General features: G+C 41.6%; 1 protein-coding gene across 4 annotated transcripts in view; it reads right to left on the reverse strand.

Annotated features, from left to right (window-relative positions):
- MDGA2 (MAM domain containing glycosylphosphatidylinositol anchor 2) overlaps positions 1-25091 on the reverse strand; it is a 633934-nt gene that overhangs the window by 42038 nt on the left and 566805 nt on the right. For all 4 annotated transcript variants that reach the window (XM_045015357.1, XM_045015355.1, XM_045015354.1 and 1 more), the window contains exon 11: positions 11560-11737. In XM_045015357.1, the coding sequence (XP_044871292.1) occupies positions 11560-11737 (178 nt within the window). The remainder of the gene's footprint in view (positions 1-11559; positions 11738-25091) is intronic.

Below are 25091 nucleotides of genomic sequence, written 5' to 3' on the forward strand. Positions count from 1 at the left end.
CCATGCCTGTGCATCACTGAAGACCTCAAGACAAGGCTGAAGTGGGAATTAGATGGTGCATAGGCCATGTGCTGGCCACATGCACAGGAGAGGATTTCAGCCGGGTTATTTAGGAAACAGAGACCTGTTCCTGTAATCATGAGGGATTATGGTTTAGGCCCGGAATCAGAAAGGGACAATTATCTAAAGAAACTCTGCAATCTAATTCTGGCTCCAAATAACATTTGATGAAACCCTGTAACCCTACTGTACTGTAGATATGCAGATGAAGGCTTTGTTAATAACAGACTTCTACCCAATTATTGCTCCATGTGTTGATACTACTAGTCACCTGCTCTGTTTATGCACATACACACTTTGCGTCTGACCTTCCCTCATGAGTTATACTTAGCTGCAGATTCAACCTGACATTTTAAAAAACCCCTCCATTTACTAGCTCTGCCATTTTATCTCACTCCACCTAAAAGAATGATCTGTGATTTGCCAGAGGAACTTAGTTGTTAACTTCCATTAGCTAACCTCACATGCATTTGTTAAAAAGAAAAAAATTACCTTTCACTCTTCAAGAAACATTCATTTTGTGTGCTTCTTGAGTGGCTGAACTCAGAATTAGCTGAAATTGCTAGAAACTGCATTTAGTGAGCTTGCTTTGTAATTGTACAGAGAAGCTTTTATAGAAACTATCATTAATGGGTCACCTTGAGCCATGCTAGTCAGACTGCTCAGAGTACAGCAACCAGACCGAAAAGGGCTGGCTGCCAAGCAAGCGTCAGCTCAGACTGATTGACAAAAGCAGAATAACCGATTAAGCTATGGTTGGGCTGGACTTATTTACACATGGTGAACTGGCAAAAAAGTACTTTCTTAAGTAATGCAGCAAGGAGCTATAAAACAGGGGCAAATGATTCTCAAAGTCTCAGTTCTGAAAGGTCAGGCTGCTGTGTGAGCCAGAAGTAGTACGTAAAATTAGCCATGAAAGGAAACTAATGGATAATTGAAGGGCTACATTCCTGAGGTTGAGTTTGAACTGTCTAGAAAATCTTTAAAGTTCAGAGTTATATCCATTCTTCGGTGAAATCGTCTGTGAGCTTAAACTCAAAAAGGAAGCTTACAAGAAGTGGCAATTTGGAAACCAGGGACACTAGATGACTAGGGAGGAGTATAAAATATTGCTAGAGCATGCAGGGGTGTAATCAGGAAGGCCAAGGCACAACTGGAGTTGCAGCTAGTAAGGGCTGTGAAGGGTAACAAGAAGGGTTTCTACAGGTATGTTAGCAACAAGAAGGTGGTCAGGGAAAGTGTGGGGCCCTTACTGAATGGAGGAGGCAACCTAGTGACAAATGATGTGGAAAAAGCTGAGGTACTCAATGCTTTTTTGCCTCAGTCTTCACAGACAAGGTCAGCTCCCAGACTGCTGCACTGGGCAGCACAATATGGGGAGGAGGTGAGCAGCCCTCAGTGGTGAAAGAACAGGTTCAGGACTATTTAGAAAAGCTGGACGTGCACAAGTCCAGGGTCCAGATCTAATGCATCCAAGGGTGCTGAGGGAGTTGGCTGATGTGGTTGCAGAGCCATTGGCCATTATCTTTGCAAATTTGTGGCGATTGAGGCAGGTCTCGGACAATTGGAAAAAGGCCAAGGTAGTGCCCATCTTTAAAAAAGGGAAGAAGGAGAATCCGGAGAACTACAGGCCAATCAACCTCATCTCAGTCCATGGAAAAATCATGGAGCAGGCCCTCAAGGAATCCATTTTGAAGCACTTGGAGGAGAGGAAGGTGATCAAGAACAGTCAACATGGATTCACCAAGGGCAAGTCATGTCTGACCAACCTGATTGCCTTCTATGATGAGATAACTGGCTCTGTGGATCTGGGGAAAGCAGTGGACATGATCTTGACTTTAGCAAAGCTTTTGATATGGTCTCCCACAGTATTTTTTCCCAGCAAGATAAAGAAGTATGGACTGGATGAATGGACTATAAGGTGGATAGAAAGCTGGTTAGATTATCAGGCTCAACAGGTACTAATCAACAGCTTGATGTCTATTTGGCAGCCAGTATCAAGCAGAGTGCCCCAGGGGTGGGTCATGGGGCTGGTTTTGTTCAACATCTTTATCAATGATCTCGATGATGGGATTAATTGCACCCTCAGCAAGTTCACAGATGACACTAAACTGGGGGAAGAGGTAGATATGCTGGAGGGTAGGGATAGGGTCCAGGGTGACCTCGACAAATTGGAGGATTGGGCCAAAAGAAATCTGAAGAGGTTCAACACGGAAAAGTGCAGAGTTCTGCTCTTAGGAAGGAAGAATCCCATGCACTGCTACAGGATGGGGACTGACTGGCTAAGCAGCAGTTCTGCAGAAAAGGACCTGGGGATTACAGTGGATGAGAAGCTGGATATGAGTCAGCAGTGTGTCCTTGTTGCCAAAAAGGCCAACGGCATATTGGGCTGTATTAGAAGGAGCATTGCCAGCAGATCGAGGGAAGTGATTATTCTCCTCTATTCGGCACTGGTGAGGTCACACCTGGAGTACTGTGTCCAGTTTTGGTCCCAGAAGGGATGTGGACAAACTGGAGAGAGCCCAGCAGAGGGCAATGAAAATGATTAGGGGGCTGGGGCACATGACTTACGAGGAGAGGCTGAGGGAACTGGGCTTATTTGGTCTGCAGAAGAGAAGAATGAGGGGGGATTTGATAGCAGCCTTCAAATACCTGAAGGGGGGATTCCAAAGAGGATGGAGATAGGCCGTTCTCAGTGGTGGCAGATGACAGAAAAAGAAGCAAAGGTCTCAAGTTGCAGTGGGGGAGGTCTAGGTTGGATATTAGGAAACACTATTTCACTAGGAGGGTGGTGAAGCACTGGAATGGGTTCCCTAGGGAGGTGGTGGAATCTCCACCCTTAGAGGTTTTTAGGGCCCAGCTTGACAAAGCCTTGGCTGGGATGATTTTGCTGGTGTTGGTCCTGCTTTGAGCAGGGGATTGGACTAGATGTCCTCCCTGAGGTCTCTTCCTACCCTAATATTCTATGATTGTGTGATTCTAGTCAGTTCATCCTGACTCTAGCTGATCTGACTGTTTTATACAGAAAGCGTTCTCAGAACAGAAAGAATTGTTATAAAGCTATTGGACTCTGCTGGGTCCACTTTGTCTGTTTTGTTAGCTTTTTACCTCAGGCACGTGGACCATAAACCACACTTTCATTTTGAGACCTTATTTCTGGTAATCCTTGTCCATGTAGATTACACCACACTAACCTTGGCAGAGAGCTCTGTTATGCTCTTATCTTTTATTCTTAGTAAAAAAAAAATCCCTTTCACATTCAATGGGCGATTCTCTCTCATTATAAAACCTATCTAAAAACCTATTTAAATTTACCACAAATTCTTCCAAAATTGAAAACTTGATTAAGGAACAATTGAGGTGCCCTTAAGTGCTAGTCCAAAGAACACACAAAATTACACTCATTGGCAGGGGAGGTTGTGAAGACTAAAAGTATAATTGAGTTTTCAAAAAAGAACAGGATAAGTTCATGGAGGACAGGTCCATCAATGGTTACTAGCCAAGATGGTCAGGGATGCAACCCCATGCTCAATTAATTGCCCTGTTCTGCTCATTGCCTCTGACGCACCTGGCATTGGCTACTCTCGGAAGACAGTTTACTGGGCTAGATGGACCATTGGTCTGACCCAGTATGGCTGTTCTTAGACATCTCATTAAAAAAAACAAAATAATTTTGTACGTCAATAGCTAAGCTTAAATATACTCTATTATCAGCTGTCTGATTATATTTTTTATTATTGGTATGATAATTAGAGCTTGGTGGGAAACAGTTTCCCCATCCTATGAAATTTTTTGAGATATCAGAAAAAATGTCCATCCAAAACTGGGACAAAAAGTCTAAATCTTCAAAATTTTTGGAAACCAAAAATCTTAAAGTTTTGGTTCAGGTCAATCAAAATGTTTGGTTTTGATTCTGACTTCTCACTCTCTTTCTTTTTTTAAACATGTTTTAGTCTAAATTTACTAAATTTTTAAAATGAAAAGTTGTTTCAACTCAAACCTCCAAAACTTCCCAATTTGAAAATGTGGAAATGAGATTTTACCCAAAAACTTTTCCAGTAGGGACATTAATTGAAATGGATCCTGTTCTGCAAAAAGGTTGTTGGGTTTTTTTGCAACAAACTTTCATTTTTTAGTGAAAAAATGGTTTGTTGAAAATTTCCTGATTGGCTCTTATACAATAGTGCATAAAGGCCCCAATCAAGATCAGGAACTGATAATATTAGGCAATATACATACACATGGTTAGTGAGAGCCCTTGCTCCAAATAATATACAATCTAAATAGGAAACACAAACAAAAGGAGAAAGGAAATATTAAGCCAATTAAGCTAAGAGACACAAAAGAAACCAGGGATGGGTGATGATCTGGCCTATTAATTGTGACACCTAACTTAACATGCTGTTTTAAACACACACCCGTGTCCTGGAATTTTCTGTTTGCACATCCCCAAAATGGCCTTAATTTTGTGCTGTAGTGCTGCTCTCTAATCTTTTTATATAAGGTCCCTATCCTGCAACTGGATCCATGAGGCTGGATCTTTGTACCCATCTGGGGTCTGATCTGACCTCAGGATCAAGGTATGTAATAGTGATATACTTTTCTAACCTACAGAAAAGTCGTTATTTTTTTTTAAATTAACATTTAGCCTATGAAAATGTAAGTGTTGTAGTAGTAATTGACAGCTTCATATGGCAGACCGTTCCTGTTCTGTACAGGTATATCAAGAGTCCCAGTCTACAGACTGTGAAGAAATACTGCCCATTGCTTTTGGAGTGGTAAGAAGCAGCTCAGTTTGCAACTTTAATTGCTGCTTAAGATTTTTTTTTTATATAGGAAGATCTATAAGGAAAATGTGTTCAGATTTGAAATGGAGTCACTGAACATTCAGAGATTTTATAGTTGCCTTTTACCATACCAGCCTACACGGATTTATGTGAAATGATGATGATGATGATTTTTAAAATTGTTACTACAAGACGTATTTGTACTGCACTAGCCTACACAGTCGATTAGTGCTATTTAAATTGATGTGATTCTGTTTACTTGGTGCACTGAATGTTCTCTTGCAGAATAATATATGCATCTAATAAGTGATTCGTCAAGCGTTAGCTGACTGTAATCATGATGTCATTCATACTATGCTGATTTCTCCTTTCTCCATGCCACAGTGGAGAGAAGATAGAAAACCAAGCATGTGTACACACTTTTGGTTGATAGTATCCAGATACTAGTGTGTTTTCCCCTTTTTATCTACGCCCAAAAGTATGTGTTAGGAAAACACTTTACTGAGATTTTCCTAATTATACAGTTTCCACATTTCAGACATTCATTCAAACAGCTCCTAACAGATAAGCTCATTGAAAGTTGCATGTGTTTGTATCTGAGCAATGTAAATGTTAATCTGCAGTTGCTGGTTTCATTCACGCTGTGCTGTGCTCTGGAACACTCCCATATTAGATTAACTTCATACTACTTGATAGTAAATATAGAAGTCACCGGAATATGTTCAGATTCCAATGCATTCATTATAGCCACGAAGAACTGTGACACATCTTGTGCATTTGTATATGAAATGCAGATTTTTCACTGTTTAATATTTTAAATGGTAAAAGACAACAAGAAATGCCACATCAACAGATATAAACATGAAAAATATTAATCTCAATATATTTCCATACAGTTATTCCAGCTGTTCAGCAATGAACTTGCTGATGGGGATAGCTTTCAATGGGAAATTCACTGATGGTGCTAGCTTTCAAGGCCAGAAATCCAACTCATAATGAGGAAATTTCATCTGTAAAAATTGTTATACTTCATTTCCTGCAGACCTGTACAAATGTGTGGATTTGAGATTTATAAAGCAGCTGAGAAACTGTGGGTGGAAATTTTATGATGAACTGCATTATTGTGAATGGGAATATTTTGAAAACCCAGGAAAATTATGAATACTTAGCATAAAATACTCTTTGGGCTAGATCTCCAGCTCATGCAAACCAGCATAGCTTCACAAAGGGCTGGTCTTCATTAAGGGGAGATCGACACTGTTGCAATCGCTGCAACAGGGATTGATTTAGCAGGTCTAGTGAATCGAGAGCAGAGTGCTCTCTGGTCGACCTCGGTACTTCAGCTCTCTGAGTAAGGGAAGTCGACTGGAGAGCATCTCTTGTCGATTCAGTGCGGTGGAGACACTATGTCGACTCCACCTACATTACTCACTTAGCTGGAGTGGCGTAACTTAGGTCGACTTACCCCCATAGTGAAGACAAGCCAGTGGTGGTATGTCTACTTGCATTAGTTGAAGATTTGGCACTTCAATCCCCAATTTACTACAAATCTCTTAAAAAAACCCTTATTCTAGCCTAAGTCAAGCATACCTATTTAAAGACAAATCAGATGCTTCAATCAAAAATTGTGCGATATATTGAAAAGCTTTGCAAAATGGGGATTTACGGTCAAGCTACCAAGGTAATTTGCACTTGTAACCTAGGATAGGGATTGGAAGTAGATGGAAGGAAGGAAAGTTGGTGCACTAACCTAGCAGGGTCCCGGTTTCAGTCAATAGGAACTGAGGGCTATTGGACTCTTGTAGGATCCAGGCCCTGGTCCCAGTAAACGGTGCACTTAAAATCAGTCTGTTCTGTTTTTACTTTTCTGTAGTTCACAGACAGCTTTTTAACCAGTGCGAAACCACAGAATTATAGTTACTCTGCCTCTGAAACAACATACTGTGTGCGCAAACTGGATTTATTTTTTTCATGTACGTCTTTCAATTTTTATGAAACTAGAATTTCATATTTTAACTCTTTGCTGGTAGCCAGAACTCTGCTACCTCTGCCAGAAGCACTGAGAGGAAATCAATTTCTGTAACTCATGATGCCATAGAAGCAAAAGACATGATGAAAATTGATTGTTGATTCTTGAAAATGTTCCAACAACTCTTAAAGGGCGAAATTGGCTCCATGTGGAGCCAACACACAGAAAATACAGGGGATGGATCACTTGATGATTACCTGTTCTGTTCATTCCTTCTGGGGCACCTTGCATTGGCCACTCTTGGAAGACAGGATACTGGGCTAGATGGACCTTTGGTCTGACCCAGTATGGCCGTTCTTATGTTCTAATGATGCACTATGTAAACCGGGGATCGGCAACCTTTCAGAAGTGATGTGCCGAGTCTTCATTTATTCACTCTAATTTCAGGTTTCGTGTGCCAGTGATACATTTGAACATTTTTAGAAGGTCTCTTTCTATAAGTCTATAACATATAACTAAACTATTGTTGTATGCAAAGTAAATAAGGTTTTTAAAATGTTTAAGAAGCTTCATTTAAAATTAAATTAAAATGCAGAGCCCCCTGGACCGGTGGCCAGGACCCAGCAGTGTGAGTGCCACTGAAAATCAGCTTGCGTGCCACCTTCGGCACCCGTGCCATAGGTTGCCTACCCTTGATGTAAACCCAACTTAAGCCCTCAAAGTAGGATTTAAGTTGTGCCCTGCCCTTCAGTTCCCCCTCTGTACACTTGTAGGGTTCAGCTCTGTTCAAAGAAAGATGCAGCAAACAGCTCTAGCATCTCTAATTAGAATGAGTCTGATCTGCATTTTATCTGGGATAAAATAAAAAGTGAGTAAAAATATAATTAGCCTGATGATAAATATATAATATACTAGGAGATGTAGGTTACCAATAATAGAGCTCACAATGGAATACTAATCTATTAGTGTGAGAATTAAACCTACAGTATGTTTCTATAAGAAATGTCCAAAGAGACAATGTGAGAAACATAGGTTGGCACTGCTGGAATCCAGGATAAATTCCTCTTGGAGACAGAATGCAACTCAACACACACTTGATTAAAAGTATATTGAAAATCTTACGATTCCAATGCTTCGCTGCTTGGCCAGATGCCCCAAAGAACAATCATTTGCAGTGAAAAATGGTTTGCAAATAGTTACCTTAATTGTCCTTTCTAGCCACGTTCCCTCTGCTTTTATTTTAATTCCTGGATAAATATTTACGGTTTACCATCTACATTTATGTGGACTTGCTGCTGTGAAATGCATCCTGTCAGCCTGTTAACAACAGCTCTAGGAATCAAGCATTTTGAGGTTATAAATATAAAACTCTACATTGGGATAAATGTGTGAGATCTCATTATTTTATGGTTGACTCTATAACACCTTGAAAATAAAGCTTTATAATAGGTGTGCTGAGACAACCGTTATGATAATGATGCTCAGATGCACCCCATGTTTGAAGTGCATGAAAGTTAACTATCTCGAGTTCTACTTTAAGGGAAAGCAGCTTGAGATTTATCCTGTTGAGTTGCAGCCTATTCATGATCTTTAAAACTGCAAAGTTGCAGGGACCAGCATCAATAGCGCTGAACCGCGCTCCAAAACTAAGGTACCCATCTTGCATATAATGCAAACTGCTTGTTTTCTGCTGGGTGGTTTGATTTTGCAGCAGGTACCTGATCAGCACATTTGAAATGTGTGTTTATTTCATTCAAATCTGTATTAGTGACAGATCTGAGAACAAAGTTCCCTCCAGCAGAAACATGCCCTTTCTGTGGCAGGAAGGAGGTGTTTCTGCCAGTGCAGGGCTAGACACTTCAGTTGACTTAACAAGTCAGCAAAATCCTGAATTCAGAAAGTGACCTTGAGGGGTGTGTGAGTGTGTATGCCTCTAGCACACTGCCACAGCTAATACTTGAAACAACCTCTTGTGCTCCACAGGCCACAAGCACTGCCAGATGAGCCAAAGGAGAGATGAGTTAACCAAACCACCCATAAGTTGGATGCTGCTCTTTGCATCTGTCAGGAAGAGGAAGGATGATCCAGGAGTTAAGCTGCTAGCCTGGGACTCAGGAGACCTAAGTGACCTAAGCACCTGCTTTGGTAGTTCATACATTTGGACACAAATACATTGCTCAGACAACTACTTTCTGCAAGGCTCATCTTGTGTGTAGGGGAACTGTCCGGAAATGGAAAGTACAAATATGTGCCTGTGGAATCAATATTTTTGGTTGTCTCATCTCATTTTTTTTGTTGATATTAACACACTAAAATAAATTATTTGCATTGGGATTGAGCACAGCAAAGCTAATAATTGATCATGAATAATTTATTTGATAAATGTAGCCTATTTTTCTTTTCATGAATTGTGCACAAGCTGCTTACAGTTTCCTCAGTTCTTTTCATTATTCAAAATTATTTGACAAATCATTTCTGGGAGTAATTCTTAGTCTGCAGATTGCCTCTAAGCCGTCTATTATAGCTGTTTTATCCAAAATTAAGCTCTCTCAAGTTTTTATATAGCACTGGTCATTGGGCTAGCTAGCTGCCAGAGTGTCTAGGAATTATGTTGCTTAGTTTTGACTCGACACGTCACATGCCGTCTGTTTCCTCTTTGGACGAGGGTACCACACGAGGGTATCAGGTTTCTAATGCCAACACTTGCATTTCCAAACTTTACAATTCCCTTGCTACAAAGATCCTCCAATATGTGCTTAAATTTACGTCATTTTTTTCAGTTAAAAATCCTTCCAGTCATTGGGCCAGGTCCTCAGCTGGTATTATTTTGCCCCAGCTTCACTGACTTCAGTAGAAATACCCCACATGGGCATGTGGTCCTTTCATTATGATATTTACAGAATGTGAACACAAAAGGGAAGCAAACAGGAAAAGAGAATTCAATTCATTAAGCAAATATTCACAAAAACTAAGGTATTTGTACAGCTCTAGGAGTCAAATGTAGGAAATATTTGGAGATTTCTGTAAAACAAAGGCTATAGCAACCAAAACCCGACTAGATCCATGTGGACAGGCTTCTGTGGGAAGACTCTTGCACTTGCCCTCAACTAGAGCTCGTCAGAATTTTGTGGTTGAAACATTTTGTGCAAAAAAGAAGCTGTTTTAATCAAAACTGAAATGTTTTAAAAAGTGTCAAATCTGACAAAATTTTGTTTAGAAAAAGTTCCAAAATGAAGTGTTTTGACATTTTCCGAAAGGAATGTTTAAATTTTGTTTTGAAACAACTTTTTGAAATGAACTTCATTGTTTTTATATAAAAGAAAAGTTTTAAAAAGTTGAAAATGGAACAAAGTATCCTAACAAACAAAATGTTTTAATCTACTCACAATGTTTTTTTCTGAACTGTGTTTCAGGAGAAATTTCAATTTTTTTTTTGGGCTTTCTTCCATTTTGGAATTGAAAAAAAAATTGAGACTGTGGAATTTCCTGGGAAATTGAAAATCCTGTCGCTGCCCAGCTCTCCACAGAGCAGCAAGCTTCATGCAGGCACCAGGGTCTGCCTGTGACAATCTGGGGCCAGTGACATCATTTGTTCAATTTCATAGTGTCCTAGAAATGTAGGGCTGGCCAGAACTTTGAGAGGTCATTGTCCAGCCCCCTGCACTGAGGCAGGACTGAGGAAACCTAGGCCATCCCTGTCAGATGTTTGTCCAACCTGTTCTTAAAATCTTCTCATGACAGGGATTCCACAACCTTCTTTGGAAGCCTATTCCAGTGCTTAACTATCCTTACAGTCAGAAAGCTTTTCATAGTATCTAACATCAATCTCCCTTGATGCAGATTTAGCTGATCAGTACTCGTCCTACCCTCCATGGACATGGAAAACCACTGATCGCCATCCTCTTTATCACAGCCTTTAAAATATTTGAAGACTGTTACCAGGTCCCCGCCAGTCTTCTTTTCTCAGGACTAAACATGACCAGTTGCTTGTTTGTTTGTTTAAGGCCAGGCTTTCTAAACCTTTTATTGTTTTTTTGCTCTCCTTTGGAAACTCTCTAATTTGACCACACCTTTCCCAACGTACGGCACCTAGGATTGGTTACAATGCTCCAGCTGAGGCCTCACCGGTGCCAAGCAGAGCAGGACAGTTACCTCCGGTGTCTTACCTACAACACTCCTCTTAATACACCCCAGGATGGTATTACTTTTTCACAACTGCATCACATTGTTGACTCATATTCAGTTTGTGATCCATTATAATCCCAGACCCTTTTGAGCCGTACTACTGCCTAGTTCACCATTTTGTATTTGTGCATTTGATTTTTTTTTCTTCCTAAGTGTAGTACTTTGCATGTGTCTTTATTGAATTTCACCTTGTTTATTTCAGACCAATTCACCAATTTGTCAAGGTCATTTTGAATTCTAATCCCTGTCCTTCTAAGTGCTAGCAACCCCTCCCTGGTTAGTGACATCTGCAAATTTTAAAAATATCCTCTGCATTCCATTATCCAAGGTGTTAATGAAAATATTGAACAGTACTGGACCCAGAACAGACCCCTGCAAGACCCCACTAGATATATTCCGTCAGTTTGGCATCGAACCATTGATAATTCTTCTTTGAGCATGATTATGCAGCTTACAGTGACAGCAACTAAAGTTTGCTCTTAACTGCACATTACAAGTTACATTAAACTGTGTGACCCATATTCCAATATGTCTCCTGTTACCATAACATTTCCTTACCACTATATTTGATGACACGAATGGTTGAATCTCCCTCCCCAAATCTGGTGATGGGAGTTAGGCGGACTTCATAGGCCTCTGGCTTGATCAGCTCAGTCAGGTTGTATGTAATTAACTCTCCTTTCTGAATGTTTCCGTTTACCGTGATCTCCTGTTCCCACCAACGCTGTTGTCCAGCCTGAAATCAGAAGAATCATGGAAAGATTGGAGCCACCCTTTCATTCTGGAAATGGAGCACAGGGATCTGCAGAACATTTCATCATTTGCTTGATTGGCTCTAGATGAGAACACAAAATTGTCCGTATGCCACCTAACACATAAAAGCCCCATTTTTATAACTAATGGATCACTTAATTGAGGTCGCAGAGATAACTGGCCTTAAAACCACAATTCCTGCCCACTGCAATCTGCGGGCTAATAAATTATTTCCATTCTCACCTGCCTTTCCTATGCATCAAACTCCTCATTGCATTCTTTGTTGTAGCATATCTGCTCCTATCAAACATCACATAACTCCAGGTCTTTCAGAGTAACATGAAAGCAACCAAGCCTTTTCAGTTTTTCATCTTAAAAAGTTTCTAACACACCAGGGAAAGAGGCCTAATGCAAGGCACTAAGGGCCAGAGTTTTAAAAGAAATGAGTTGCCTAAAACTGCAGATAGGCATGTAGATGCTTTTAAAAATCCCACTAGCACCTCTTTGCATCTTTAGGCACCTGGATGCCTTTGAAATTCTGGCCTTAAGTTCTAGATTCAACTGAGAGAATCAATTAGATTTAAGAATGTTTAAAATGTGCCCTCTTAAAAAGCTGCTGTTCAGCTGATGCACTCAGAGATCCCAAATTTGTGGGTATTTATAGTCCTTGATGGCCATTCACAGTGTGGCTGTATCCTGAAAAGAGACTAGGTATGAAAACACCTTTGTGCCTGGTAGACCTGCTCCCAATGTGTATTTAGAATCACACCAGCTGACTGCAGTGACAGAAGTAAGTGCTTTCGCCTAGAATTGCTTGGAAATTTTCTGATGAAACTCAGTTTTGTTGGAAAGTGCCAATTTCATAGAGTGAAATGTTCTGCCGAATCTATTACAGACATGATCAAACATTCTGCAAAACACAGGCAAGTTTCCCTGCCTCACTCCCAGCTCCAGGGAATGGAGTGGAACAAAACCAGGTGCTCTGCCTTCCCACTTCCCCCTAAGCTCCAGAGCATGGACAATGCCTCTGCAGCTCCTGGAGGTAAAGTGCCTGAGGGCAGCTGAAAATTTCTGTTTCTGGTCTCCTGAAATGGAGTTTTTCCTGAAACCCCTTTCCGTGAATATTTTGCCTTTTTAACGCTTCGTCCCTGCTTCAGGATGAAACCTTTATTCGAAAACATGAACATTGTTGAGGAAAGGGATTCCCTCTTTTAGGCCAGCTCTCCTTACTCCTTTTCTGCTTGCAGAGCTCTCAGCCATGGCAGAGTGAGCTGAGGTCCATTCCTCCTCGTCAAGAGCATTGCCAGGTGCCCCTCTGCATCCCCATTCGCGGCAACGAGGTTGCCCATGTGTCACCTGGGGCAGAACCGAAGATAATGAGAAAGTACAGGAGTAACACAGTGCAGTATGGCTCCCAGTGCTTTACCACTTTGTCGCTGAGTAAGAAGGGAATCACCCAGCTTGACTCTCAGAGCTCAGACTGAGCTTGCAGAGTCGGCAGTTAGAAGGAAATGTCTTTTAGTTGCACAATGAGCACATTTGACATGGAAATCATTGAGAGACAATTACATGACCCCAGGATGTCACACTTCACAGTAGAATTACACCATAAGTCAACAGGAGTTGAGGACACTCAGCACTGCATAGGAACAAACTCCACAATTATTAACAGCCCTGGTCACCTCAGAAAGGTGGATGGATTGAAAAGAACAATGAAACGTCAATATGAAGCAAATAAGGAGTTGTATATATTTACACTTCATAGAGTATACAGGATTTTCAACATCTAAATCAATAAACTGTCATTTTCAATGCACTTGACCAAGAGATGAAAAATCTAATTAGAGAAGATATCAGAGGGGTTAGTCTGGATCTGTAAAAAGTGACAGAGAGTCCAGTGGCACCTTATAGACTAACTGCTATAGACAAACAGTCTATAAGGTGCCACCGGACTCTGTTGCTAATTAGAGAGAAAGTTTAACAAATACTGAATGCCACATTATTTCCTTCATGCTCTAAGTGGTTTATTAATGACCCAAACCACTCAAACCATGTGCATTTTGGGGAGCAAAGTTACTGGATACTTCAATATTACTGAAGATACACTGGCTTATTACAGGCGTTCTCTCCAGGCTATCAAGAACAAATCATTAAATATTTACTACACATCCCAAAGGAACTCTGCAGGTGCTATGTTGTTATAATGAGATGTTCTACTCAACTGATTCTGCTTGGCAGGTGCATTGATGTCATTAATTATTACAAACTTGCTATTATAGAACTTCATGTTTATTAAAAACAACCCCCCCTTTTCAGATTTGTAATTCAAAGCGGTCAGAAAAGCGTGTACGGAAATAGTTGGGGAAATAGGCTGCCAAAGCATCACATTTGATGCCAGCAAATGATGTGAAAAGCAAAATTAAAACATTGACTGGAAGGTTCATATCTGCCTCCCCGGAAAAGAAAGCAGGACTGGTCTATTATTAAACATACAGCACAAACCCACCTCAGATAAAAAGAAGGTTGAGAAACCAACAAAATGGAAGAACGTTCCAAAGGAAGGATGGGAAGTCCACTGAAGACAGTGAGGGTATTACATTAGCTTCCGAGGGAACTGAGTTAGACCAATGCTGAGCACTTTGGAAAACCTCATGCTAAGGTTCTGGCCTTGCTAATGTTTAGGCTTCAGTGGAACTGTTCACGAGTTAAGGTATGCAGGGGTGGGGATAAAAACAATGGTGGTCAATTAAGAAAAAGCTGGAAGAGGAGAGAGAGAGATGGAACCATTTAAAACAAAGTAGACATAAGAGGACCAGTATTGCCTATAAAAGATCAAAGTTCTGCTGTTTATTAAAAATGGTGTGTGTGCAGTACATGGCACTCGACTTGTTAAAATACAGCCTCTCGCTACAATGCTCTCCACTGAAAAGGTAGCTTTGAAATGGGCCGTGCAGCATGCTGCTGCAGGAGAAAGATTATTTATGTCATAGCAGTACCCAGAAGTCCATTAATACACGATCTGTTCATTCGTGGGGGTCTGTCAGTAGAAACAAGCAGCTGAGGCAGGGTACAGCAGCAAAAGCAACGATTTCATAGCCGCGTATGACAAATGACTACAGAAGAAAGGCTGGTTTTAAACTGCAGCCACGAAGAGACATACTCTAATTATTCCTTTCCTGTGCCTGCATCAGATAGGTAAAAAGGGAATTTCGCTCTCAAAATTGATTTATTATATATTCCAGTAAGGCCAAACTGAAATTAACTGTTATACGGAAACATTTTTCTCTGCATGTGTAACTTATTTAAGCAAAATGTGGCAATGCAGCTCTTTGTTTGTAATTAGTCTCAGTAGGCTGTTGCCGCATTAACACCACCACACAGGACTTTGCAGAAAAGACCAAGTTGTCTTGAATTACAGGGAATTGATCTGAATCAGTCTCTACTTGCTAGGAAGGGACCGAACGCATGCACAGTCATAAAACTGTGGACTTTATGACTGTCAGAGTGGTGGAAAAGGAGGCAAATGAGCGGGATTTAGGGCTGGAAAGTATTTAGGGCTGGATGGGACAAGTGCAAACTGTAGTTCATCAAAGTGGACAGTTCTATAAATGTGTCATTGTTACTGTTTATACTGTCGATTCAAAGCTTACCATAAAAACCTTTGAGTGTGCACTGCATAGCCATTCTTCCTCTGTGGTAAGGTATTTAAAATATCACTCTGATACAGGAAGAAATTACACGTCTGCTCTCCTTGATGTCTTACTTCTAGGCTACCTAAGGACTACAAAGGCATGCAAATCTCTGACTAGAGGGAGACATGGGGAACAATTATTTAATTGTTTAATTCTATTTTAATTTAAGCAGAGCAAGGTGTAGCATGAACCAATGGCTGGAAGTTGAAGACAGACACATTCAGACTGAAAATAAGGTACATTTTGACAGTTAGTGTGATTAACCATTGGTATAATGTACCAAGGGTCTTGGTGGATTCTCCATCATTGACCATTTTTAAATCAAGACTGGATGTTTTTCTAAAAGATCTCCTGTAGGAATTATTTTGGGGAAGTTCTCTGACCTGTGTTATCCAGGTGGTCAGACTAGATCATTGCTGTGGTCCCTTTTGGTCCTGAAATCTATTAATCTAATTTTAAGCTTGTGAACGGTCCCACAGACAAGTGCTGAATGAGGGCTGCTTGCTCAGCAGCTTACAGGTTCGAGCCCTATACAGAAAGTGGTATTAACCTTCCACATTCATGAGCATGGAAATATCCAAACTTCAAAGACCAAATATTAATAAAATGTCAACTAAGTAGCAATGGGCCTACGTGTTTGTAGGATTCCTAGGCCACCACAATAAGTAAATAATTAGAACTATATGACAAAATATGTGACATTATATTGTATCTTTAAAAAGATCATATGAGCATTTTTAATACAAAATTACAAATTGACAGATGTCTGCTAGATGTCGGCTCCTCTGGTGTTAACTACTACATCACCGATAAGAACCAATGAAATGAACTATGAAAGCCAAGGCACTCGTTGCATAACAGACATTCAGTCTCTTCTCTCTCTCCCCAGTTTGGATCCCCATGAACATAAACATAGTACGAATATCTGATATATTCAAGATTTGCAGAATGCATTATTTTGCGATCACACAGCTTACAAAGGAAATATTTGCATACATCAGCATTTATGCCACTCTGAGAATTGCTCCTTATGTCGTTTGTATTGTATATGTTGTTATGCCACACGTACCTCTTCTATTCACGGCTCAAACCAACCCTTAATTCAAATGTAGTGAATGAACCAGGCTAAATGTGACTAGGGCAATACGCTGGATAAACTGCACATCACTTGTATGCCATGGTGAATGGCAGGGGAAAGAAAGCAGCACATACCCCTTGGAACTCAACACCGATTACACTTGTGGCTAAATTCCGACCTACATCAAATGCTCATAACATAAAGTGGAAACAAACACAAAGGACACGGGGACGTTTAATATTCCCTGAATAATGCATAATACACTGTGTACCTTCGCAATCTGTCAGGAAACTTTACATAATAATGAATAAACCTTGTCTCAAGTAGACGGTGCTGTCCTTGAGAGCTAAGCAACAACAGCGCCGCAGAGAAGATGTTAAGGGTAATTATAACAAGATTTAGGGCTACATTTTCAAAGTGGTGCATGGGGAATTCAGCCCTATGACTCTTATTCATCAAAATGGGAATCTCACAGACAGATGCATTGAGAGCTCTTACAGAGTTTAGCTCAACATTACTGATACTGGTATCCTGCATGCAAATCAGAACTAGCGTTGTAACTTCTAACCACGTTTTCAGCAAACCTTTCAGAGACCCAATAAAACGGTTAGACTGTACGCTCTTAGACATGGGAGCAGTCTTTTTGTTATATGTGTATACAATGTCTATCACAATGGGGCCCCAATCCTTCAGCACTATACATAATAATAAAAACTCCTGGTGGCATGTTTCAATTCTTCACATTCTTTCAGCCTCAACTTTTTGGGATCCTTCATTTTGATCGGCTTACATAGGTCACCAGTTCTACCATGCTGCACATGTATTCCTGAGACCATCACTGTCTGAAATCCTTGTCACTCACTCACTTTGTGCCACCAAGGCTGCCTTAGGCCTACTAGGCATTTCACTTGCATTCAGGCAGGTAGAATCATAGCACTGTGGGGCTGGAAGGGACCTCAAGAAGTCCTCTAGTCCATCCCCCTATGCTGAGGCAGTACCAGTAAACGGAGACCATCCCTGACAGGTTTTTGTCTAGCCTGTTCTTAAAAATTTCCATTGCAAGGATTCAACAGCCTCCCTTGATAACTTATTCCAGTGCTTAACTATCCTTACAGTGAGAACTTGCTTCTAATGTCTGAGCTACTTTGCTACAGATTAAGCTGATTACTGCTTGTCCTTTCTTCAGTAGCCATAGAGAACAATTGAGCAGCAGCCTCTTTAAAACGGCTATTAAGATTTTTGAAGACTATGATCAGGTTTCCCCTTCAGCCTTCTTTTCTAAGTTTTTAAAACCTTTCTTCATAGGTCATGTTTCTAAACAGCAGCTACGTTTGCTCTGTAAGACAGAAGCTTCCTTCACTGGAGTTGCATGTATAACATTCACGGTACCATTGGCTGCTGGAGTATTCATATGTTGGTCTGATAACTGGATAATCACCACAGGGCTTATCTCTACAGAGTAACATCTGAGAAAGGATCTAGGCAGCAATGATCTTTTGGATATTTGTAGACTGTTCTATTTTCCTCCTTCAACAATACTTACCAAATGTGTACATATTAACTCTTCTAATCTTTCCTCAAAATTCAGCCCTTTCTGCTTCCTTGTCACTTCTGGTAGGAATGCAGGAATTGCCATTATCCATATAAAGTGACTTAGGCCCAGATTTATAAAGGCATTTAGTCTTTGCTCTCGCTCAGCATTGCAATACCTAACTGACTTAGGAGCCTCAATGTCCTTGGAAACCAATGGGATTTTGTGGAGAATGTTAGGTAATGAGTTGAGTTACTGTCATGTTCTGCACGGAGGTGTGGGAAGTAAAGCCCATGGTTGAACACGAGACAGGGATTTAACATCTCAAAACTCTGTGACGGCCCATTTTGTGGCTAGGCGCATGTTCGTTCAATTCCAGCAGTTGGGCAAGGACTGGTGGAAGGGAGAGGTGAGGCTTACTGGCTGGACCTGGCTGAAGACCAGAGACTAGCCCACCAGGAAGGTGGCATTAAGACCAAGTTTGGAGGATCTAGGAATCAGCAGCCTTTGAGAAAAAAGTCTGAGCTGGCATCTGTAGAAAGACTTCCCTGTGCTTGAGAGGGTAAAAAAAAGGCACTTCTTGAAGAACAATGAATGAGTTAATTCATTGGTTCACATGTACGTAATAAAGCAAGATTTTGTTAACCAGGTCCGGAGTGGACTGTGGTGACTGGGTTTTCCTGCAGTGATCTCCAAAGGGCACCTTCTGCATCTATCAGCAAGCCCTCTGCTCCTGGGGACACGGCTTTTGGAATAAGGTAGCAGAGTGAGGGATGACATGAGGCCAAATTTCCAAATTTCCAAATGTGAAGCTCAGTGGGGGAAGCAGTTTTGTGAGCGTGGGACGTAGGAAACCAGGGATTTTTAACATAAGGCTTGGGCTCCTAATCAGTTAGGCATTGCAACCCTGAAACAATGCCTAAATACCTTTACGGCTTAAATTTCATTGACTTCAGAGAGACCCAGGGTACATTAAAAAGGACCTAAATAATGTAGGAACCACTCTTCCTGAGACTTAGGCTCCTAAGATTTTGAAATGTATATAGTTCCCTAAAGATGCAGGTAGGTACCTTTAGATGCCTAATCCCCACTGATTTCAACCTAACCTGCTTAGGTGCTTTAGAAACATCCCTCTAGGCACATATCTGCATCTTTAGAGCCTAAATACCTTTGAACACCTGGCCCTCAGTAGATTTTGAAAATGGTACCCCTAGCCTATTGTTCTGTTCCTATCAAATGAGTCAGAGATAGGTGCAAGAAGCTCCACAACTGACTGTTACGGAGTATCCTGTCCAAAAGGGAGTATCTTCTGATCCTATCACTAAGCCCAGTTGTTGTTCTCTAAATGTCATCCTTCCATGTGGTGTCCATCATCAAATTCCAGCTATGGCTGTGCCAGAGCCATAAACAGAGGGATTTTATCTCCCACTGATATCTTCTGGCAAACAGAGGCTAGAGACACCGTCCCTGCCCATCCTGGCTAATAGCCATCAAACATGTTAAAACAATACAAGAACCTACACACCTGCTCATAAGCCTACCAGAGATCACCCTCTCACCTCCACAATGGCTCTGGCCGGTGTCGGTCCTTCCAACCCTTCCCTAACGTTTGGGGTTCTCCCCTTGGACAGATGGTCCTGTTCATGTGCTGCATCAGAGAGAAGGCCCTGAGTCACTTTAAACTCAAGCTATTTATCCAGAAGACCTTTCTCTGCCTGACAGCCAGCTTCTGGAAAACCCAGTTTGAAGTAGTCCAGGTGAGCTCCCCCAGGAGATGTTACCTCTCTGGAGGTGTTACACCCCGAGTGAATTTGCCTAATCATCTCCCACTGTTCTTAGTTGCTGGAGGAGCTTCAGTTACACTCCCCCATGGGATTACATAAAATCCCTGGCCAGCAACGATACTTAAATCCAAGACAGTACGGGATCCCAGAGACATCGCACGGAACTGCCACATTTGTCACAGAAATGACACTGATTTTATTTCTGCTTCAGTTATTGTTGTTCTCTGTCTTGGCAAAAGAAGCTTTTTATATTTAGAGTGCAAAAGACTTATATAAAAGTGAAAGGAAAAATAGGGATAAAACATAAAAGCAATCTTTGCACTGAAGAGGAACACAACTGTCTGTACTGCAAAAGCAAACTACTTGCTGTTAAAGGAAAGTCCTCCATTCTGGAGTGGAGAACATTAGATAATTTGTAACAGTAAATAATCCAGCTCTTTCTTGGGACAGACAATAGAGGAATTGTACATTGGTAGCCTTATCTGGCTCCTACAAATGGTGTTTAGTCACAATTTTGAATATTTGTAATATCATCACTATGCTGCTAGATGCATGAACCAATCATTGCTGGGTTTCCAACGCATACGTGTTTTGCTATTAGTTATCTGTTTCTTACAGCCATTTGCTGAAGCTAACAACTTCCTAGAGTTGGGACTCTCTTATTACACTTAATTTTGGTGGGAGGAGGGGGAAATTTGTCAAATAATTCTTGTCTTGATAAGTTAGTAATTTGGGGTAAATTTTTTAAAGAGCCTAAGCCACTTAGGAACCTTATTTCAATGGGAATTCTGGAAATTAAGCATTGGCATAAACACATTATCCACTGAGTCCAGAAATATCTTATTCAGAGATATGTAATAAGTAATAATCATTGAGCTGCCTGTAAGATTCTGTCAGTGTCAAGAGTGGAAATAGGCCTGTTAATTAACAATACAAGCCTTGATGTGGCCAGCTGGTTAGTCATGCTAGACACATCCACACTGCCACATTCATTCAAGGAAGGGAAACAACTGAAATCCAGAATGAAAACCAGTGACATATTTTAATGGCAAATATTAAAAGCAAATGTATTGTAAAGAGTGTCATATACTGCGCCTACTATGTGCTTTGACAATTAGTTCAGCTACAGTAGTAAACATAACTGATTCCCAGTACTTGGATCCCTTTGCATGCATGAGGCTCTGCTTATGGGACATATCACCTAGTAATTACATCATCAGCTAGTAATTACATCAACCAGCCATTTGTTTTAATGCAAGAAGATATGATGGAAAAGATAAAAATAAAAATCCCTCTGAACTCTGAGGGGAATATAGGGGGATGGATCGGCATTGATCTTATAGAATAAAATTGTCAAAAGTGCCTACGTGCATTTTCAAAAGGCCCATAGGAGCCGAAGTGACTTTTGAAAATGGGGTTAATGCTCCTCAATCAGGCACTTTTGAAAATGTTATCCTAGGCTTGACTTTCAATTGAATTTGGCCCATAACTGACTTAATGCTTTTGAAAGCTCTGTCCATAGTTACTTATTCATCAGCCAGGTAGGTTAACTAATTTTCAAAGCACAGAGCAGACACAGTAGATAGCCTCTGTGTAATATGTTTAAGAGTGGTAGCCAAGTTATTCTGTATCAGCAAAAAGAACAGGAGTACTTGTGGCACCTTAGAGACTGTAAGGGGGTGGGACTCACCACCTGGCCCCTCCCGCTGGTGACTCCAGGAATTAGCTCTGTCCAGTGGAGCGCCCCCTCCTGGTGGTGTCCCGTCCGTCGTTCTGCCCTCTGTTGCTATCTCTGGACCCGCGTTGCTGCCTGCTTGGCGGCGTCCCCTTTGAGGCCACCACCCTCCGGCAGTGCCCCTTAGTCCATCTGTACCCCCTTCCGGGAGTCAGTGATCAGCAGTCCCACATCCCAGCCACCATGTCCAACCACCCTCTGAGTCCAATCCCTCTTTGTCAGGGATCTGGCGTAGTCCAATGGCCGCTCCCTATGGCCAATGGCTGGGTGTACTGCAAGGGAGGTAGGGGGGGAACCCAGGCCCGCCCTCTACTCTGGGTCCCGGCCCAGGGACCCTCTGGCGGCAGCCTCACTGTCCTCCTTCTCTCCTCTCCTCTGTCTGCTTCCCTGGGCCACTTCCCCTACGGCCCCTTGCACCCGCTAGGCCCTTCCCTTCAGGGCCTGCAGCCTGGCAGGCTATGGGCTCAAGCTCCCTAGCCTCCCCGAGCCTGGCCAGCACTGCGCTGTCCATGGTGCTAGTCTCCACCCTTGGAGACTGACCTTCCCCTCTCGAAGGCCTGGGACAGACTGACTGCTCCTTTCCTGGGCAGCCTTTATATGTGGGCGAGCCTGGCCCTGATTGGCTGTCTCCAAACTGGGCCCTAATTGGCTCTCAGTAAGCCCTTCTTTGATTGGCTCCCTGTCTGCGCAGGCGCCCTGGCCTGCCGCAGCCCACTCTCACAGGGAGTGGGGCAGTCCGCCCCACTACAAGACTAACAAATTTATTTGAGTTTAAGCTTTCGTGGGCTGAAACCCACGATGCATCCAATAAAGTGGGTTTTAGCCCATGAAAGCTTATGCTCAAATAAATTTGTTAGTCTCTAAGGTGCCACAAATACTCTATGTAATATGTTTACGTTAGTGTCAGTTAAGTTTCACATAGGTGCAAGAGTCTATCCACGCTGAGCTCATGGGCGAAAGGATGCGGGGAAGGAGGAGAGAGAAATCTAATGTTTCTGAAATGCAACAGAAGTTGGGTTCCAATTGTGTTTTGGATAAAAGGAGGCTTCTTATTTCATCCAGATCAGTTTGCCCAACCTACATCCAGCTGAAATTCACTGAAGGAGCTCTGCCTATGCGCTAAACTGCAAGAAGAGCAGCTCTGATAGCTTACGAATGCTAGCAGAGCTTTGAGAAGTGGACTCATCCTACGGGCATTTATTAATTATGATTATCCTGTAGCTAACATCTAATTACCTTTCCATAGCCTACCAAAGTATACACAATTCCAAAGCAAGGCAACTTTGTACTGACATCTTTTTGCAGTTATCTTTTAATGTTTAGAAATTTTAGGTCACCGGTGTGAAGAAAAAGGGTAGAACAGCTTCCTGACGCCAGCAAAAGTGTAGTGTAAACACCTGGCAACACTTTATTACGAAGTGCTGAAAATACCTTCTCCCTGTTGTTGATGAAAAGGTATTAGCAGTTTAGTCTTTGACTGTTTGCTAAGCAATATACTGGCACTCTGCCCTCTAAAAGGTTTCAAACGGTAGTGTTGTTTTGACAAATTAATCCCATGGGACATTTAAATATTGATTATATCACATGCACAGTTATGTTTATATAGACTAAATGCTTCCTTAATCCAGCGTACGTGGCCTATTGATTACACCCACAAATTGTCCGCATTGACTCAGATAAATCAAGCAAACATGTCTTTAATTAATGAGGGCTAATATAAATGAATGTATTGCATCATTCCCATAAGTATCTGTGACAGCATTTAGTGATTTAGTTAAAATCAATACATTAATAAATAATAAATAATAATAAAAATAAATAGATATGTAGCAATCCCATTTAATTTCCCCAATAAAACAAAAACTGCGAATGAGTTCTTCCTTGCTAAATATTTACTTATACGCATGCTCTACAGGGAATGGCCTTCCATACACTATGCAGCTAATCTGATTTACAGCTAGCAGGCTGTTACATTTCATTAACAATCTTGTTCAATATCATCTATCACTGGTGTCTCACTTTCACCATAAAGCTCTCCAAGTTAACATGAGGTTATTATACTGCCCCATTATATTTCAAAGCATGGGGGGAAAAGCCAAATGCACCAATACAGAATTGGGGGGTAGCTGGCTTGGCTGCAGCACTGCTCAGGGGGATTTGAGAGTTGTGGTGAATCAAAACCCAACATGAGTCTGAAATGCGATGCTGCTGCAAAAACTGCAAACGCAATTGTAGGTTGTATTAACAGAGGCATAGCATGGAAGCCACGGGAGGTGATGGCACCACTCTATGCAACATTGGTTAGGCCTCAGCTGGAGTGCTGTGTCCGATTTTGGTCACTGCTGTATAGAAAGGCTGTAGAGAAATAGGAAAGGATCCAGAGGCGAGTGACAAAGATCATCAAAGGCCGGGCTTAAATTCTTATAGGCCATTTCCTGGAACCCACCACGCACTTCAATTTTCCAGGGGAGGCACCGGGGCTTCAGCCCAGCAGGAGGTGTGCTGAGACTCAAGGCTTCAGCGCAGGGCTCCGTGGACCCCTGAAACTGTCTCTAGAGGGCCACAGACCTCCAGTTGAGAACCGCAACACTAGCAGGCTGTCACCTGGATTTGAGGGATGTGAGTACCCCAGAATGTGATCAAGCCAATTGCAACCATTTTATGTGCATTCGGCCACCATGAATTAATAAAATGGAACAGCAGATAGTTAAGGGTTAATTGGAAAGCAGGCTTTTAGAGTCAAGGTGAAAATCAAGCTGGCAGTTTCTGTTAATCAGAATGGGAGAAGGAGAGACAAAAGTAAGTAATTGAGACTGAGAAAAGATGAGTGGATGGAAACCTTGAGTCTAGACGCCTCTGATATTAGAAGTTTATTGGAAGTTAGGAAAAGTGATGATCCAGTAGGGGTCATTATGACCTATGTGTTTTGTAGAAGTTAGTTATAAAAAGGACTAGCTATAGAAGAGGAGTATTTGTGGCACCGTAGAGAATGGAACATACGCATCCGATGAAGTGGGCTGTAGCCCACGAAAGCTTATGCTCAAATAAATTTTAGTCTCTAAGGTGCCACAAGTCCTCCTGTTCTTTTTACGGATACAGACTAACATGGCTGCTACTCTGAAACCTGTAGCTATAGAATGTACTTTGGAGCAGCCCTCTGAAGCCAGCTTGCGAGATGTTTTTCCTGACACCTTTTCTCCCCAGTGGGTGAGCAACTGGCCATTGCAAGCCTGCGGTTAGTTATGCAATACCGTTCTAGAGTTTAGGTAAATACCTGGGATGTTCTAAATCTATTGCTTATGTCTCTGTGTGCTTATATCTAATAGACTGCAGTTTTAGATAGAGCACACTTACTTGCATTCATCTTTTATCAGACAGAGTCGCTGTGTTCCCATTGAGTTATTCCTAACACCACCAGGAGTGAAATAGTTAAGTTGCCCCTGAAAACCCCGGTTAACAAGGTTGAAGTCAAGGTTTGAAAATATTTACGGAAGCTCTGCTCTGACCAGCTCCGGCT

This window comes from Mauremys mutica, chromosome 4 (assembly GCF_020497125.1).
Source record: "Mauremys mutica isolate MM-2020 ecotype Southern chromosome 4, ASM2049712v1, whole genome shotgun sequence".
NCBI classification, from domain to species: domain Eukaryota; kingdom Metazoa; phylum Chordata; order Testudines; family Geoemydidae; genus Mauremys; species Mauremys mutica.